The sequence below is a fragment of the Amphibalanus amphitrite genome, unplaced genomic scaffold (assembly GCF_019059575.1).
Source record: "Amphibalanus amphitrite isolate SeventyFive unplaced genomic scaffold, NRLGWU_Aamphi_draft 000525F_arrow, whole genome shotgun sequence".
Classification (NCBI taxonomy): domain Eukaryota; kingdom Metazoa; phylum Arthropoda; class Thecostraca; order Balanomorpha; family Balanidae; genus Amphibalanus; species Amphibalanus amphitrite.
In genome coordinates, this window is record NW_024882019.1 from 384764 (window position 1) to 405294 (window position 20531).

At 45.9% G+C, this 20531-nt stretch overlaps 1 protein-coding gene across 1 annotated transcript in view; it reads left to right on the plus strand.

The window, feature by feature from the left end:
* The first annotated feature begins 908 nt into the window (after positions 1-908).
* The window catches only part of LOC122393248 (degenerin mec-4-like), a 33152-nt gene continuing 13529 nt past the window's right edge, over positions 909-20531 (plus strand). The window contains exons 1-4 of the mRNA XM_043389109.1: positions 909-1772; positions 7164-7399; positions 20051-20172; positions 20305-20468. Of these exons, the coding sequence (XP_043245044.1) occupies positions 909-1772; positions 7164-7399; positions 20051-20172; positions 20305-20468 (1386 nt within the window). The remainder of the gene's footprint in view (positions 1773-7163; positions 7400-20050; positions 20173-20304; positions 20469-20531) is intronic.

Here is a 20531-nt window from a genome sequence, read left to right on the forward strand (position 1 = left end):
CCCACCACGTGCACGCCACTGAACCCACACCCTCGAAAATTTGATACGACAAATGAGTGAGCGCGTCCGACTAGGCGTGAACATTTCATCCCCGTAGCCCTCACCGTTCCCGAACAATAGCGTGTTTTTGCCAATTCTAATGTTAACCCAATGGGCACGCGAGCACGCGCCGGCGCCAAGGGCGCACCCTCGGCCGCATCATGTCTAAAATTTAATATGAGCTTCGTGAGAAGGTGGCCCACAAATTCAAACACAAGCTATTGCAGTGTGTACAGTGTACCCCCACGCAGGAGAGCTCCATTCAGGAGCTCTATTCAGGAATCAGGATCCAGCGATGCAGGCGTAACAGATCGTTTCAGGCGGCCACCGTGCTGGAACGGCAAACATAGCTACACCTCTGCCGTATAAGAGCGCTTTCATTCGTCATCGTGACCTTTCACCTCAGAGCCATGTTCTCAACAATTACAGTATGGCGCTAACAATCGCTGCATCGTTATCGTATCGGGCGGATGCAAATATCAGTGATCGACGGAGGGACGCGCGTTTCGCTAATTGTCTTAGTTCCGGCGACGCCGCGCGGCAATGTCATCATAGAGTACGCAAAAATAAATGCAACGGAGACCATTAGGCACGCTAAACAAACTCAAAAATCCACTGGTGACTGAATACGTGTTTAGTGAGGGAGCGCGAGCTACCCTCTTGTCAAAAAATATGTGAGTCCGTAGGTCGTTAAGCAAACACGCTGCTACTGGATCGTCACACATTCACGCATTGTAACGTGTATTTGTTAGTCCTGCGCTTACCAGAAACCTACGGTTTGCAAACACGTTGGCACGGGCCGACGTGGCAGGAGCCAGCAGTCGCTGCGCTGACTGCTGCGGCGGGCGGCGGCGGCGGCCAGAGCAGCCATGGCGGCACGCGGCGGTCGGCCCACCTCGCTCGGAGCTGTGATCTCTGAGGTCAGCGACCATGCCTGGTCGGCCACCGGCATCGGCGGCTTGTCTCACGCGCACGGCGCGCGCCTGCCGCTGATGCGACTGCTCTGGCTGGTCCTGTTTCTGGTCGGGCTAGCGCTAACGGCCATCGACGTACGCAGGGTGGTCCTAGAGTACCTGAGCTCGCCGCACGTGACCAAGACGGATACCAAGTACGAGACGACCGTACCGTTTCCATCGGTGACTGTTTGTAATCAGAACCAGGTGGACTGCCTGCTCCTGCTGAAGCACTCAATGGATCCGCGCTACACGGCTGTTCTGAGTCGCGTGCTGATACTGTCTGACTGCCTGGAGGAGGATGCGCTTTCCTGTCCTCTCGTGTGGGACACTGTGGCCAGTTCGGCCAATGAGCAATTGATCGACGACACAGAACCCTTTTGTCTGGGGTGTGGACGCTGCAAGGGCCTCAGAGACCACATCGCAAAGGAGCAGGAGTTTAACAGATCGGTAGAAAGCATAACAGCGTTGTACCGTCACATGGGATGTCAGTCGACCTGTCTGGCGGACAGTGCTGACGAGGAGCCTGACGAAGACGACGGGAGGGGTTCGGAGAGAAACCAGCCGCCAGATGTAATGGCTACGGCAACTGGAGGAACTGACACGGCTGGTGGCGGGGATCGAGTGGCCGGCACTAATTCATCAACGAATGAAGACTCCACTACCGAGGATGGTATCTCTGGAAGAAACGGCACAATGTCGGGAAACACCAGGACAGAAGATGGAGCCATCAGTGGCAATGGCACTTTGGCCGGAAGTACACCAGACGCCATTATTAGAGTAAGTCAGCACATTCCTTATACAAGGGATTAGTCGGTTGAGTTTATAACTATTTAGCTCGAAGTCCTAAAACACTTAACCCGCGCCCCACTGGGGGGGGGCTATTTATGTATAGCCCCCCTCCCGTTTTTCTGCAATAACTTCCAAACCGCTTGACGGATCAACGCCAAACTTTCAGTACCTTCGGCTGCATCAATTTGACACCTTGTGTCAAAATTTGAACTTCGTAGCTACCATAGATCAGCCAGAAATGACGTCAGAGTGACGTCATGTTCGTCCGATTTCGACGCAAAACATTGAACCACGGCAATCGCTCCCAAGAGCTCAGTTTTTAAGCTAAATCCAATTTCTTTGCATGAAAGGACTCAGAAGTGACCGCGCTATCAAACTGCTGTCTCGGATTTTCAAAATATTGAAAATTTCGATTTTTTTATAATAATATTCAAAATTTATATTTTTATATTTTTTCAAAAAGTTTTTGACAAACCGGAATATATGTGACTGAACGCATGATTATGACTAACTTTAGCAAGTTTTAGCTAAATATATTCAAAAATGGCCACGTTCTACGAATTATTGCAAAAAATTCACAATTATTAATTTTTCAAATCAATTTTTCAGTAGGTACGTGTTTGACATCGTACACCAATATAAATGGCACCATCGTGTTCCTGAGCTCAAACCGCATCCAGTAGACACCTTTTTTGTTGAAAAATTTTATCTTCAAAATTTGACCTTTTTTTACCTGAAAGTGACCTGACCTAAGCTAAATTTGACTCAAAATGACCTCGAATGACACAGACGACATCAAATTCGAAATCTATGGCCTAAATGGACCATATAACATGTGTCACGTGACCGACGCATGATATAATATTTCCGTGACCTGTGATGACCTGACCCTGACCTGAAAATCAAAGTACAAGTTTGGTACCCTCAAGGTATCTAGAGTATCTGTTCACGAGTGTGGAAACCAAAAATGAGCCTGATCTGACTTGTAAGACGGCGGCCAGAGCCCAAAATATGAACAAGCCAAAATGCTAATAACTTTTACTTTGACCTGACCTGTGACGTCATCAGTGACATCGAAGTCAATGAAATTAGGTTTCGCTCGACAGTTTTTCCGGGGCTATCAGACGTCGTTTGAATTTTGACGATCGGCCCAGTAGTTTCGGAGTTAGGAGGGGGGCTATGCATAGCCCCCCCCCCTCCCCAGTAGGGCGTGTTATACACAGACCCCAGTGGGGCGCGGGTTAATCGGAGTCCAACAGCCAGTTATCCTCCTACGACTTTTTACGGGACTATGGAGATAAAAGGTGAGCAAGTAGGTAGGTACTCGCTTGTTTAACCCACGCCGGGCTGGTGCTTGGCGCACTCCGCGCCGGTTCCGGGGTGTATACCCCCTTCAACTCGGCTCCTGGGCCTTGTAGCGACGTGCAGTAGCCGGCATTCGAAAGGCCGTCAAATATCAGGTACAAAACACTTCATTCAATTTCAGGTCAAGTCACAGATCAGGCCAGGTCACGTGAGATTATCAACGGTTTAATTTCGCATATTTCGATATTTGTTTCAAATTGGCATTATAGGTATAGCTCGGGAACGAATGGAGCTATATACGACGCATCCGATACCCAGTTATTTTACATCATTTTCTGGTCAACGTTCCAGATTTGACCTAAGGCTAACGGTTCATCCTCCAGAGGACAAATAGCTGCCAAAATTGACGTCTTTGGGCAAAGTTTTTCTTTCATCTGACTATAGAAAAGGCTTTTTAATGTGCCCTGGTGACCTTCAGCGACCTAAGTCTAAAATTTTCACACATATGCTGATGCATAAAAATTGTGCTATATATAGCGGCGTTCCGGCGTCGCCGTTTTTGAGATAACTTTTTGCTGAAAAAACCCATGCAGGGTGTCAACATCCCCGCTCTGGTGCGAGTTATATCTTTCCCGGCGAGTACATCTTGTGAATTTGGTGATTCTTGCGGACACACTGGTCCTCGCATGCGGGTTGCGAGTTTGCGGGTTTAAGTTTGCGGGTTTTAAGTTTGCGGACATAATACTAATTCATAGAGTGATGAGACCGTTCCCTTATGGTACCATCATGAATGCAGTGAAGCCGGTACACCAGAAAATTGTATATAGTCGCAATACCAGCGCAACGAACCAAAATTCGACTCCAACGAAAAACCCGCAAGCCTCGCAGAACTTGCAGACCTCGCAGCGAGGAAAATCGAAAGTTGGCTGAAAATCAGCTTTTGGAATGCGATGCAAGGTGGCTCGCAACTCGCAAGCTACATGCAGACTCGCTTGTTAGATGGTAGTGTGGGTCACTCAGCTTAGATTGCATTATTTTATTCTAAAGAAACCCGAAAACCCCAAAACCCGCAACCCGCATGCGAGGTCCAGTGTGGGGCGGCCTTAAACGCTTGTTGAATATATGCCTGGCCTGGTAATATGTATAGATAAATATAGTTTCAATATTTTGATGGACAGATTGACAGACCCGCAACGAACAATAAGCAGAGCATATCACGTTGGTCCGACCCTCATCGGTTGATATTGGGTGACTTGGAGAATTCAAGATACCGAAGATACTACGTGCTTAGTGCCTACCAAAGCCGGACATGGTTCACACACAGAAATATTGAGCGATGTCAAGTTCAATATACTCGTAAATAGTTCAATTAGCTTCAAAGTTCTGCTTCACTTAGTAAAATATCTTTAGTTTAAGTATTTTCGTGATAAATAAGCAAGGTATCCGTCGCACAACGCCATAATAAGTAAAGGCATCAAGAATAAGTTTGTTTTTTTACGATGTTTATTGGTTATCTAACAAACATCGGCAGTTTTATTACACCACACAAGCATCTTTACGCAAAACAGGATAATGTAACAGCATAACAGATGTTCAAATACCTAACTGATATGTTTCCATGCAAAGCAAGTGTATCCATACGCGAATGAGTGTTGTGTCGCACTGGTAATTGCGGTACACATCCAGAGCACCGTTCGTTTACGTCAACCAGTGTAAATTTAGCGAAATTTTGAGCTATGTGCTGACGGCGGCGGCGCCATTTTCGCAATCTGTCAGTTGTGCGCCGGGGACCGCGGGGGCCGGCGGGGGAGTGTTGTGGCTGCAGTGCGCAGAGTGGGTTTGCCCATTCTTGTGCGATCAGTGAGATAAAACAGTGCTGTGGTGTTTATCTAGTTCGATAAAAAGCTGAGTAATGAGTGACTAAGTGAATAATAAGTGAAATACTGCATTGTGGTCATCGTCCGATAACTGCAATCAAGACCGAGTCTGAAATCTGAAGCGGAGCGACATTGGAGGAGCTGCTGGAAATTATCCAGCTTTGTCGGAGTGCTAAGGTGGGCTTGTAATTTTTCAACTGAGCTGCTGTCGTGTTATGAAAATAATGGATGCACTTTCATGCTTTTCTAGGGTTAATTAGGTATAGGTATGCTAATATTTTGCCAGATAGGCAACAGAGCGCCGATGGCTAATTAAATGAACGATAATTTTGGCACAGTGAAGTAGTGCGTACAGATGATATATTTTTCATTTATTAATTAATTACGGGCAGTTGACGGGAAACAGGCGGTGGCTGCGACCTGTAGCGGCGCCCATGCGTTGTGAAATATCAGCTTATATAGGGTGAATAGGTCAAAAACGCCCCCATTAAGCGCGAAACCTTCTGACACTCAACCCAACCCAGATTACTCAAACCTTTGGGCACCATAATGTAGCTCATTCTTTTTACTACGCTTTGAGACTAAGAAAAGACACTTGCGTGTGGTATTTAACCCCCCAAAAAGGTTTCCGCATACCCTTACAAAAGGGCGTTTTGCCCCACACCCTGGGTAATACGCCCACACCCATGTGCAAAGCGCCCCCACCCCATCCATCAACAGCAAATGATGAACATGGCAGAACTTGACGTCATTCTGACGTCATTTGTGGTCAACCTATCATAGCCTTTGGAATAAAATGTTGTTGCAATGTGTAAAATGGATGCCCGGAGGAGTCTTGAAAGTTTGGTGACGATATCTGCAGTCGTTTAGGATATATCAGCAAAAAAGGACAGGGAGAGGCCTTTTCGGCCCCGACCTACAGGGCGCTACCCTGCACTCTCACCACCGTGCAAAACGCCCCCCTTTCAGAAAACTGGGGGCGTCTTGCCCCATGCATCGAGTAGGCGTCTTTCCCCATCCACTCCATTTCCGGTCAACAAAATATTGACAAAAAAACGCGCCACTAACGCTGCAGCATAACAAATTCAACAGAATGACAATAAAACGCAGTTTTGAGTGATGTGCACAATAGCAAGTTTTGTGATATAAAGAGGGCATCAAAAGCTTAGGAATCTTCTGTAAAAACAACAAAAACAACACCCAAAACCAACATCAGCACCTACCCGCGCTGCTCCTCAAGACGCAGAACCGGAAATAGAGAACTACGTAAACAAGCAGCTGACTGTTCTGAAAGACAGGATAAAACACCTATCCGCCGATAAGATCTACGATTTTTTAGGGGAGGCGTTTAACCCAGGGGTGCGTTTTCCCCACAGTTACCCTACATGATAAGGTATATACGCTAATCTAACTTTTATTTCCGTCAGATGTGATGTCGATTCTTAACAATAAACGACAAACAAACAAACGTATTTGCAGCATGGGGTAGGCATTGAGCATCACAATGTTTCGTTGCATTTAGCTAGGCTCGCGGCTGGCGACAACGTCCCGCCGCGTGTCGCTTGCGTTACAAATTTTGCGGGCCCAACATTAGATTTACCAGAAAAAATCGTTATAATAACCGTCATATTTGTGTAAATTTACCATCATGAATTTGTGTACGATTACCACGCGAGTGTTCCTTTTGGTACTTTTTACCAAAAACACATATTTGTGCGTAAATGTAACGCGAGATCCGCGGTAAAGTTACACTGAAAGCGGTTCTCCTACACAATAGTGAAGCACTCCGAAGCTAGCAAAACACACATATAAGTGTTTTTTTACCCAGAAAACAGAGTAATTTTACACCAAAAAAATGTTCCTTTTGGTACTTTCAATTACACCGTTTTTTCCGCTCAATATTTCTGTGTGTGTTCTTACCACTCAACTGACTTCAACTGGCTGCGACTATTCCTACCCAGAGCAAACCCTCCTCGCCGAGCGCCGGAGCGACTTGAACCCGGGCTCTCACTACCGGGAGTATATACCTACAATGGGAGTCCATTGCGCTTCCAACTGAGCTAAATATAAGCTATAAGACAGGAATCAGGATCGAATGCTCGTATACCCTACAGAATGCACTGTTGTACACCTATATCACCATTTGTACGTTCTGACTGACACAAATAAGTTAACCAATGCCGTCTCCGCCGTGCAGACTGCGCGAGTGAAGCGCAAAGCTTCACCCGATGATGGCGGGCCATCCGGAGGCGACTGGCAATCGAGCATCGACGCCTCGTCGGTGCTGACACCCAGCCAGACGCACGACGCCTACATGGAGTTTCTGTTCGAGTACCTGTCGCTGCCGGAGGAGCTGCGTGCTGCCGTCGGGGTGCAGTTCTCGGACCTGGTTGGCGCCTGTGTCTACTCCGGCACCGACTGCAAACAGGCGCGGTGAGTGGGGTGGCGTCCGTATCGACTGCCCGGCTCCCTCGCGCTATCAGAGCATTGCTCAGATGAGTGGAGGCGGCCTCCACTAAGCTCCACTGTTGGAGCTCATAAGGAGCTGGGTGATGGTAGTTGATGTTAAACCGCGCCGGGCCGGGGGTGTGTTTGAACACACACCCTTTGTGTTTTTCCCCCTGCGGTTTTTCGCGGATATATTAAAAAACGGCTGCGCTACACCTGCTTGTGCATCCTTTCTGCACATGTTCTGAGCATTTCAGACTCAGGTCGCTCAAGATCAGGTCACCAGGTCACGTCAAGTGACCTCACCTCAGAAAAATGAGAATGCTCGTCATATGTACACCGACAAAATGATTGCCTTGCAACTTTCAGCGATTGATAAAAGTAACAGTATCTATAAAATGTTTATCTCGGAATTTTCCTAGGTCAGGTCAATTTTGCGGCCTCTCCATTTTAACCCTCGCCGGCACAGGGGGGGGGGTTGATGCAACCCCCCTAAGGTTTTTCGCGAATAACTCGCGTAAAAAGCGGCCGATCGCGACGAAACTTTCAGTACCCTCGCATTGATCCATTTTACACCTACCCTGAAAATTTCATGACCCTGACCCAAATGACCTTTGACCTGTGACCTCTTTTACGAGACCATGTTTGGCCGGAATCGCGATTCGGCGTATGTCGGCTCGCATTAGCCGCGCGTTTGCAAGCTTTTCGTGGTTTCAAACGTTCAAACATGTGATTTGATGTTGCTTCCATAGTCCATACATTAGGGTGGGTGTCAAGGTCACCTGGAGGTCAGGTCAGGTCATTGACCTTTGGTGACCTCGGGTGACCTCGGTTCACTTTTTCGAGTTTTACATGTTTCTAGGCTAGTTTTTGGAGCTGAATTCGAATTTAGCAACCATTTGAACATTTACGAAGTAGTTTTGGTGCCTTCGTAACATGTTACGAAGCTGTCAGAGGCGGTTGACACGTATTACGAATACCCGTCACAACCTCTACCGGTTGACCTGACCTGCCCTGACCCGACCTGGTTTAATTTTTTTTCCCGATAATATACATTTATTACACTCAGATCACCTTATCACATTCACAGTCATCCGACATCATCCACTCCAATGATGCGCCACCAGTGGCTCATCAGTCGCATCAGCTGCCTCAGCTGGCACGACGCGCAACGACAACTCCCCCCAACAGCACACACGCTTCCCACTATCACTGCACCGCTGCAATGGTTGCACTCTTGGTTGCACTACACAGGTCAAGGCACACATGGCACCACCGCGGGACCGGTCTTTGCGGCACTGCTCCAACAGCGAACAGGCAGCCAAACAAGTCAGAGTGAGCAAAACAGCGAGGCAAGGTCCGGGTGAAACGTTCAACACAAGATAAGGATAACAACACCGCGAAAAATACAAATTATTTAACAAAGCCCAGAGGTTTACATTTATCAATACAGAACAGTTTTTATATCAACTTTTATCAGCTATCAATGACTATCAACCATCAATGACACCGGCGACGCAGCGGGCGACGCCGGCGGAAGACGCGCCGGCGGCGACTCGGCCAGCCCGGTCACCGGGGCGATCGAGGCGGCGGCGGCGCGACTGGAATTTCTATTATTTTCTACTTTGTTTTGCTCCTTTCACACATCACATGCAAGGCAAAACAGCCGCTAGTCCCTTCCCGCGACCGGCGAGCTCGTGACCTTGGGGATCATCCGGGTGTTTGTGGCATGTTCGTTTTATAAATATGATGTGTATGTTTATGTATACTATGTATTTATTGTATGTATTTTATGTATGTATTTTAAGTGTTTTTACGTATTTCTATTCCTCATGCAGATCAGCCCACATCATGCAATGATGCAAGCTGATCTCACATGAGATGCAAATTGCATGAAGATACAATCTACATGCCTACAAATGCATGCAAATGCATGCATTTGCAGGCAAGAGTGCTGCAAGTGTGCAGCTGTGTTATGGATTGACGTACAAAGATTTGTGTAAAAAAAAAATCTACGCCAGTTAATGTGCATCGTTTTGTACGACGATGCTTTTTAGTTTTCCCCACTTTTTCTCGAATTCTATTTGTTTGTTTATGCGATTAGCTGCTTGTTGTTCTATTTCTACAACAATTTTCAGTTTGTTCATTAGGTGTGTCACCTCTGGTGTGATATTTCGTAACCTTGCTTCATATATGACCATTTTTGCTAAGGCCAATATATGTGTCTGTTGTGGATTTGCATCGATTAGGAAGAACCAAGTTTTGCTGTTTATAGGGAGGCGTATTTCGTACGGATCTAAAATTCTGAGTTTGATATCTGCTATAAAGGACTTTACTTTATTACAATGCCAGAACATATGAACCAGCGTTTCCGGTTCTACTTTACAGAACGTGCAAGTATCTTCGTCTTTAATGTGTATAGTCTTAAGGTAGGTATTCGTTGCTACTATGCGATTTATGAGTTTATATTGAAACATTATCAGCTTTGCTGACTTTGTGACCTTTTTTAAGATTGCAAGGCTATTTTCCTCAAAACCCCCAATATCTCTGATCCACTTTGCTTTTAGGCGTTCATTAGCATTCCGTATTTCTAACTGCTTATGTTTTACATTTGCTTCGTACGCTTGACGTGAAAATTTTTCATTGTTTAACACCATGCACATTCTATGTGGCATTATCGGCCCAAGTGTTTTATCTATTTGTTGGTTTTTTACATAATCAGGTAAGCTCCTGATTAAGCTCGAATAACATAAAAATGTCATCTTCACGTCGTAAGCATTTTCGAGGCTCTCTTTGGTATGTAAGGTCCCTGTATTTTCGTTAAACAAATCATTTATGAGCCGAATTCCTTTATTGTACCAGCTACGTATTATTGAACATTGGAATTTCGTGTAATCTGAAAATCATATGCTTTCGAAAAGTACGTTATCCTCATCAGGTACGTATACTCTGCTAAAGTTTGCAAAACTTTTTAGTACGTCGCTCCAAAATTTGTTTTCAACCTTCTTCATCAATTTCTCTAGTTGTTTACTGCCAAATTGAAGCACGTTTTCAATTGGTGGTAGTTCAATTTCGACTATACGTGACCATGATGCGTTTGATGTCATTATTCTTTTGAGCCATGTCAGCTTCATGCTGGCGCAGAAGGATTGGACATCTATCATGCGAAGACCACCTGCGGTAAAGTTTTGTATAAGTTTCGCGCGTTTTATTGGATCTCGCTTACCACCCCAAACAAATTCGAATAAAATTCTCTCAAGACTTTTAAATTCTTTTCTAGAGGGGTCAGGTAGGGCCATAAATAGATGAACTAATTTTGACATCAACAGGGACTTGACGACTGTTATTCGCCCTAACGTTGTAATGTTTCTTCTACGCCAATGTTGAATTTCTGTTTGAATCTGAGTGATTTTCGGTTCGAAATTGACCTGAGTAATGTTTTTGTTATTTTCATTGAACGTTATTCCTAATATTTTCAATTGGTCAACAAACTTGATTTGGCTGCAACCAACGTTGTTTAACTGCCTTGCGCAGCCAATCCGAAGACAACATGTTTTGTCAATGTTTAAGTTAAGTCCTGATGCTTCTGAGAATCTTTGCAATTCTTGTATAGCTCCTTTAACGCATTCTGTTTCATTCTTTAGGAATAAGATGGTATCGTCGGCATATTGAGAAATTCTTACTTCCGCACTGTCTGAAATTTTGATGCCGGTTACTTTTCTTGATTTCTTGATTTGTTGCGTAAGCAGGTTCACTGCGAGGTTGAAAAGGTAGCCCGAAGTCGGGTCTCCTTGTCGGATTCCGCAATTCAGGTATATTTTATCCCCCAAATGCCCGTTTAATATTATTCGGGAGAAGTTATCGTTGTTTAAATATAGAAGTTTAATGATTTCTATGAAATTTGGTCCAAAGTTGTACTGTTTTAACACTTCCAGTATCATCTCCCAGGAGAGCGAATCAAATGCGGCTTCAAAGTCAGCAGACATAACTAACCCTGATTCTTTTCTGTTTGAAAGGAGATTTATCACGTCATATATTAAGCGTGTATTTTCACCTATGTATCGTCCTTTGATGTAGGCTGTTTGACATGGGTCTACTAGCTTTCCTATTACATTTTGTATTCGTGCCGAGATAGCTGACGAAATTATTTTGAAATCAACATTCAACAACGTTATTGGGCGCCAACCTTTTAAAGTGTTGAGTTGTTTTCCGGCCTTGGGGATCATTGTTATGATCCCCTCTCGATGAGAAAGAAGGGTTTTGCCAAGTTTGGTACAATATATAAATGCTCTGTAAAGGAAGGGCCCCAATTTCTGCCAGAATTTTCTAAAGAAACATGCCGTATACCCATTTGAGCCTGGGGATTTTCCTTTGTTCATTTTTTGCATTGCCTGTGTTAATTCTTGATAAGAGATCGTGTTCTCAAGGAGTGCTCGTTCATGTGTGTTTATTTTTTCATTGATATTCTCAAGTGCGAGTTTTTCAACTACTTCTTTGGGAGCACTTTTTATTTTGTTAAATTTATGGGTTAAGTCGTTGGTGAAGGCCTTTAGGATTTCTGACGCTTCTGTAATTTTATGATTGTCAGAGATAAGCTCTGCTGGGCTTTTCCTCATTGCATTTCTTTTCTCTAAACCGAGGAAATATTTAGATGACCTTTCGCCTTCTTCGTGCCATCTTATTCTGGATCTTACAATTAAACCGTGAACAATAGGCTCCCTAAACTTCTCTAGCTCCTCCTTACAACTCTTAAGCTGTGAGCTATTTTCTTCCGATCTGTTGATTGTAAAAGCTGAGCTTGCTTGAGCTACCTTCGTAATTAATTCTTTTTCTTTTAGCTTGAATTCTCTTGCTTTAATTTTTGAGTATTTAACAGTTTCTCCTCTGATGAGCATCAGAAGTGTTTCATAAAATAGGTCATCACCTATTTTGAATTCTATTTTGTTGAAGTTTTCTGCATTTGAAAGAAATTCTTTAGTGTACAGAGGTACAGCGTACTCCTCAATCGTTCTCTGGATGCATTCATTTACGATTTGTATGTATTTTTCATCATGTAATAAAGATTCATTAAATTTCCACAGGCCAGGTCCTCTTTGTGGTTCATTGGTTTGTACCCGCATTGAAATGATATTATGATCCGTTTTATATCCAGGGAGTATTTGCAAATCGGAGCAGCTGGCGGCCAGGTGGTTGCTAACGAAAAACATATCCAATCTTGCTCCCTTGTTTAAATTGGATGTGAACCACGTGTACTGCTGTTGCGTTGAGTTTTTATGTCGCCATATATCAATTAAGTTATTTTCATTGCATATTGACATGAATTTCTTCCTCGCATTAACATTATTCTCACGAATATATCCATAACTATCATCTTCTGCATCTGCCACGAAATTAAAGTCCCCACCGAGGATGATATTATCATAGTTTGCATTTTCTAGTATTTGACCTAATTGTTCGTAGAACTGCGGCTCATCCCGATTCGGGCCATATATACTGCTTACCAAGTAGTTAGCAGAATTTATTTTACATTCAAGTATGAGATAATTGCCTTTATTGTCTACGTATTTGTTTATTATTTCGTGTTGGCTATTTTTATTGATGAGTATAGACACACCTCTACTGTTGCTTGTATGGCAAGAGTGGTATGCCTTTCCTTCCCAAAGATTATTAAACGATGGTATTTTATCCTGCGTCAAGTGAGTGTCTTGAAGAAGGATTATGTTACTGTTTAGATTTTTTATATAATGCATTACGTCTCTTCGCTTGTGTTGAGATCCTAGGCCTCTGACATTAATTGATATGATTTTAATGGAACCCATATTCTTGCAAATATTGAAAAATGTGCTCACGTGTCTTCATTTCTTTGCATGCATTTGGCGTTGGGTACTTGACGGTGTCGGCACGTTTGCGGATTTGTGGCATGGTGCTGGATTGCGCAAGTGTGGCGTTTGTATCTGTGTAATTGGAAGTATTAGCGCTCACCAGGGCTCCATCTTGTGAGAAGAGGAAACAGGTACGAGCGTCGCCGGTCGCAAGGAGGGCAGTCGGCTGTTGTCCTCGGGTTTTATAGAAGACCGCTCGCGCTCCCAGTCTCGCCGCCGCCGCCCTAGCCACCCGCCGAGGACGGGCCGAGCCGAGCGCCGCCGCCGATCCCCCCGCCGACGCCGCACTGCTCCGGGACATGATGCATAATCTGTGGAAAATCAAAACAGACGGACGAACAGAGAGTCTCTTGGGGGAAACGAAAACCAGTGTTGGCGCAATAAACAGTGACAATGATAGTATGGATGACAACAGTATTAAGTAATGCAATAAGGGGTATGACAAGGAAAACATAAAGAGTGAAAAACAACTAAGTAAACAGAACGCGGAGCCCGCGACAAAAAGTTAGCAAGGTAATCAGTGAAACGACTATCAAGAAGTCGACCTACAAGTACTATAGACAAAGATTAACTGCACTGTTGGAAGTTGATACAATTGCTTGAAATTGAACTTTAACTTCAACTTATGTCTTAGGTACACAATTCCGGTAAACAACGATTAATATTAGACGTTGGACTGATGAGCCCGTTCGAACGACATCACCTGTTTGATGAAGTTGGCACCGGTAAGTTAGCAGACGTCGCCGAACACGGCCCGGGGTGCAGGCGGTCGGCTCGCAGTTCTCCGTACAGGCCAGCCGGTACTCAGCGCTCGAGTACTGTGTAGCCGAGCCGGCGCAACTGCTCCAAAGAGTCTACTCGCTTTCCGGTGCCGTACTGCTCTTGCTTGAAGAATACTTGGCCGCCTCGTGAGTAGACTGTGTAAACCTTCTTCTCGCGTTTGGCGGCCAGTAGAGATCTGAAGATCAGTCCTCTCATCTTCGTCAGCGACTCGTTGACGTAGAGGTCTTTGCCCTTCAACTCCATGCGCCGGGTCATGATCCTGTCTCGTAGGCTGCCTTCTCCAGAGCGCACGAAGCGGACGATGATCCGGTGGTTCGCGCCTGGCAGCCTATGAGCCCGATCTATGTCCGCTGAGGACAGGTTGAGACCGGGCATACACTGGTTGAGGGTGTCCACGACGAGTGTGTTCACATCCTCCCGCTCCTCTCGGTCACCGACCCGCGCGCCCGACCGGGCCCGCCCGCCGTCCGCCGCCGACTGGCCCGGGCCGGCCGTGACCTGGCGGTCAGCTGACTGTGACGTCCCGGGCGCGCGTCCTCGACCGGCGCCGGGCGGTGCGGTCGCAGCGGCGGCGTCAGCCGCCCCCGGCGATGTCTGGTTGATCAAGGGCGCGCCCAGGCGGGCCGAGCGGCGGGGCGCCATGGCTGTACCGGAGAAGATGAGGCATGGCAGGCGGGAGTTTATTTCTGCATCTTCAACTCTGGTTTGAAGGGCCGTGATGTCAGCTCTGGACTGGCGGAGATCGTCGGTTAGCTGATCGATGACCCCGTCTCGCACCTCGACGTGCCGCTCCAGGTCTCTGACACGCTCGTTGAGCTTGTCGATTTCGGCTGTTAGCGACTCGCGGAACTCGTGGAGCTCACGTGAGAAGGAGGCGACGAGCCGACTCTCCAGGCCGTCGATCGCGTCTTCCAGCCGCTCTCTGAAGCCGCGGCCGCCGAGAGCCGACGGACTGGGCGTGGGCTCACCGCCCAACTCCCTTGCGCCACGCTTGCCGGCTGGTGCAGGATCGCCGGACTCGGATCTGTCTCTTTTCTGTCCTTCGGGCGGGTCACTGTAGTTCCTTACTAGCTCACTCACCGATTGTCGCTCGCTAGTAGTGTCACTGTGCACTAGTGCGGATGTGTCTCTGGCACCACCATCCCGAGACGAGGCCTGCCTCGGCCTGGCCTCCGCGCGGTCACTCATCACGGGCGTACGGTAGCACTCGTGCAAGAGAAAACGACGCTGCCGTCGCAGGCTCCGCGTTCACTGGAGGACTCACACGTTCATAAAGCTAGTGTGAGCCCCAAAAAAGTCACCAGTTTCGCGCGCGGTCACTCGTTGTGGTCGGACACGCACTCACTCGCCACGCGGGCGGTGCGGGCTGGAGCGGAGCGTAGCACGACCGACCGCGCCGGCGGCAACCAGCTGACTGGGACCTGGTTTAAATGCTTCAAGACATCATCTCTGATCAAAACTAACACGATATTCGTGATCAGCACCCCGGAAAACCACATAACAGCCACACTTTACGACTTTCTAACAGGTCCCGATTTTCCCGGTTTTCGGGTCATTGACCTGACCTGGAAGGTCATCCGATGACCTAGGACCTTAAAATTTGGTATCATCGGCTTCCTCTCGTAACGGGCAACACGCTCTTTTTTTCCGCGAAGCTCTAGCTCGATCAGGGGCCAAACGCGAGGGGGGGGGGGTCGTACCCCCCCTTGTGCCGTCAAAGGACGCAAAATGGCCTGTGCCGGCGAGGGTTAAGTCAATGGGAGAAAATTGAAAAGCGTCTCTTTTGCACGAATGCCATTCTAGACACTCTCAAACATCGGGATGCAGGTAAAATTGAAACACTTAAACGGAAAATGGCACCTGTGACCCCTCGTTATGTCTCCGAGTTCATCTCTGGTCACGAATAGTATTTAACAGTTTTTCACTAATAACTTCTGATAGAGGCATGCTAGAGCGATGAAAACGCCTTAGATGTGTTCAGCTCGATGATGCGGATCGACTGATATGCAACATGACCTTTTCCGGTCAGGTCATGACCTTGACCTGAGGTCAAATTTTCAAGCTTGACCTTTCAAGGTCAAATTACTTTTCATTCGAAGCATCTCGACGAGAACACGATCCTGGCAAAAGTAATGTCGTGGCTTTTTTTGAGTGAAAAGTTATTGTCGAAAAAACACTTTTCGTAAAAACGGCTACTTTTGGAGTTTTTGCCCCCTGGAGGCTAAACCGTTGACCTGAGGTCAAATCTGAGGGCATGCTGGCGAAAGGGCGTTAAAAGAGCTATCGAATGCGCTTTTGCGCGGCGCTGTTGCTCTATCGGTTCCCGAGTTAGCCGTTGCAGTTTCTAAAATGTTGGAATAGCCAACATTTTACCTTTGGTGACCTTATGTGACCTGACCTTTGACCTGATAAAAAAGTGACAGAAGTTCTTATTTTGGACATTCTTTCGATTGCCGCTTACCGCGTGTCGTTACATGGCCCAGGAGCCGAGTTAGAGGGGGGGGGGGGTGCTCAGACCCCCCCCCCCGGCCCGGCGAGGAAGTCTCGGAGCACCGTCCCGGCGCAGGTTAATAGGGTTGGGACCTATCTGCATGCTCTGTATGTTTTGGTAAAATAAAAAAGCTCAGAATTTTTAATGATTTAATTTAAAATCACTTTGTTAAAAAAAATGCCTAGTTAGTTCAGAAATTAATTATTTGTGGCTGAAAACGACTTGCTTCTGATTGGTCGGGCTAATCATGACGTCACATGTAGGTATATAACTGTCTGTATATTTGGCGCAGTTGAGACATACATTTTCTATGTATTTTCCTATGGTAAATCGGAGTGATTGGTCGTGTTTTCAGTGTCTCTTTATTTTGCGCTGGTATTGCGTGGCTAAGAAGTTTTATCAAGAATGGCATATACTAAAATGTTCCTTTAATAATGGAGCTTCAATATCTGTGAGTTTTATTGGCAAGCGAAAACTGATTTCGCTGTTATTTTATCTGGAAATAACTCATTTTTTTAGGTCAATATTCAAAATATTTTACGGGAACAAGTTGGCACTTTTCTTGATTTTTGCACTCAAATCGCGTGCGATTCAACTGTATTGGAACTTGCAAAGAAGCTTGGTGATTAATTAACTGTGTTGTTATGGCACTGTTTGCGTAGCATGGATAATGAAACTCTGCTACATAGCAATGCCTCAAGTAATACGCAGGAGGGACAGAATTCAGAGTCCGATCGAGAAGAATCGGTGCAAATGCTACAAAGACCAGGCAGCTCTGATACAATAGCTAGTCGTCTCACTACTCTCACTCCATTAGACCAGCTGATTCCTGACAGCACCGACTCGGATGCAAAGATGGAGCTCATCTTCCAAGCCAGAAACCAGTTCTTTGATGGAAGATGTGATGCTGCCTCTGTCTCTGCTTTGTTGGCCACTTTGGACGGGGCGGAGCTCCGCTCCTTGCGTGAGCGGTTATTCGTCTGTCATCCAGAAATAGTTCCTTCGTTTGCTGGCCGTTTCCTGATTAGGTGCAATACGGGGAGCTGTAATCAGGGAAGTAACTTTCCATATGAAAGGGGTGCAGGTGCACCCCCGTCCCCCATCCACTAGAAGTGCACCCCCATAGGCTAAGCGGCGCCCCACACGCCGCCCCACACGATTAGCTCTAGAGCAGATGGCGAGGGTGATTTCTCGGCTACATTCCATCTCGGCGTCGTGATGCTTGTGGGCTTGGAAAGCGTCCAGTCGTATGTAGGGTAGTGTAGGGGTAGGGTTGAGTTCAATAAGGTCCTTACATTTGAAAGGTTTGAACAACCCGCAATCAGCACAACATACCACAAGTTAAATAAAAAACTACCAAACTCCGCCCAACTAATATTAATAAACATTACAGCCAAACTAATGGCCTAAATAAAAATATATCTCAAATCCTAACAGTTATCGCGGGTGATGGCGCCATGAGTTGCTATTATCCAAAACAGATGCAAATAAACATGTTTGTATGTCCTATGCATGTTTGTTTTAAAAACGTTGCAGCGGCGCTGGGAACTGCAGTCTTAGATCTGGGTATGTTTGGCATCTGCAACTCTTCATATACACATTAACCCTATTTCGGACGGGGAGACCTTTCAGGATTTTCTTGTACAATTGCCAAACGCCGCGAGACATTCAGCTCATATTTGGTGACTTTTCCTAAATGCTCATTGCGCACATCTCAGCAAAAAAAAAAAAAAAAATGCCGGGTCAGGTCAGGTCAGGTAACCAGAGCGGGTTTGTTGACCCCACCTCAGAAAAGTTTGCAAACACGTCAGAGCTTGAGTTTTTCACGAAGTTATTTCCTCTCATCAAGTCTTCAAAACAGTACCTGCAGTATGTGTCGTTTGTATATCTCAGAATTTTTGATCTGTGACCTGAGGTTAGGTCAGAGTCGTGACCTTTACATTGCAAGCCTATGGAAAAGTATTGAAATGCGACCTGCACCTCGAATAAACGAGTCAAAACCACCCAATTCTTTAAGAATTATGACTAATTATCTTATCTGTAATGATCCAGGTGCCATTTGCTGACAGGGACACCGGAGAGGGTTATCTGAGCCGAGATCATGTGAGGTGATATCTACCATACATCAATGCTCACAATACTTACAATATTGACAATGCTTTTGCTTACAACACTGACAATACTTATGATGAGACCAGCAAGCACTCTGCCGTTACAGTTCTAACTTCTGTTTCGAAAAACGACGTTACACACATTCGCTGCCAGCATAACATGTATTGTTTGACAGTAACAAAATACAATTGACATCTGAACCCCAAACGGACTGCCATCCACTCAAATTTTATAACCCTGACCGGTCAGGGGGCGAATGGAGGTCATTTCCTGGGCATTACACTCAGCCCTTGCACAAAATATCTCACCTCACAGTGATCATTACAACAATAGCACCGACTTGATAGTGGATTTCAAAGTACTTGCATCAGCTCTTCCTGCTATTGCAGACGATCATCTCCTCAGGGTAATGTTGTTCGGGACATGAACGAAGATCGTTTTCGGAGTTTCATAAGTGCTACTGCAACAGCCTGGCACAAAACAGGACTTGTACGCTCTTCTCTGCACTTTGCCCTTCAGTATATCACAAAAGAATTGTTTAGAATCCATCTTACGCTTCTTTCACAGTCTCCCTTGCCACCGTAGGGCGTAGATAGATTGCTGTTGCTGGTAAGTTAAGGCACGGTAGATAGAAATTACCTCGGTTCTCAACGCCTTAAGTTATTTTTTATAAAAAAAAGAACAAATAAATGATCAATAAGATGACAGGAATGTAAACATTTTAATCGTAAAGTAGTCCAAATATTGGAATGAGCTTTTGCTTTTCAGCATCCTCCGATTCATCATCTTTATCATTTGAAAATTCAAGGTACATAAAATGTTTATCACGCGCTCATGTTAAGTGGGAATATAGTACACGGCAGACACATCAATTTTTGACACTGAACATTTCATCCGTAAATGTTTTAGCATAATTTAAAGTTAAAAACAGCGCGAATGGCAGAGTGAAGCAAACAACATCTTTCACCCATTGATATAACATGTAATCTGTGGTGCGCCAGATGCGCCATTAGTTGTCAACCGCAGAAGGTGACATGTGACGTAACAGCATCAAGAGCATCTTTTTTCAAGAACTTTTCAAAACAAGTTTCCTATCTTTCTTCCCCCATTTCTCTCAGCTTATTGATTTTATGAGGCAATGGTATGCACCATAAATTCTGTGAAAATAGTTTGATCATTTTCATGCATTCTTAAAAAATCGAGTTCCCAACCCCATTGTACTGTTACAAGTGGTGCCGGTCCAACAGCGCAGGATGCCTTCATCATCGTTATTATTGTAAACTATCTAGCATCTGTGTGTTGTTTTATTTAGGTTATTTCGATGATTATTAATGATCGGTCACACGCATTATGTTCTCCACGTTTCAGCTTCTTTTGGAGGTATACTACCCCCGAGTATGGTAATTGTTATACCTTCAACACCGATATTGTATCAACAGCCGACTTCCAGGCCGGTACACGGAGCACAAGCTTCACGGGCGACAAACATGGTAAGAAAAAACAATGTGTCGTGCAATGCTTTTCAAATATGTACTGCAGTTAATATAATTATTTATAATTGCAGTTAGTATAATTCTGGCGTCTCGGAGACTGCTAAGCGTGCGTCCATCCTTGGTGATCAGGTCTGGTGATGATCCTGAACACGGTGCCGGACCGGTACCCCCCGGCACACACGGCCGCCTGGGGCGCGCGCGTGGTGATCCACCCCAGCGACCAGCTGCCGGCGGTGGGGTCGGCCGGTCTCAGCCTGCCGCCACAGACCACCACCGCCTTGGCTCTCCGACAGGTGAGGCAGTGAGGCAGAGCACCACCCCCTGGCCCTCCGGTAGGTGAGGCAGTGAGGTCCGGC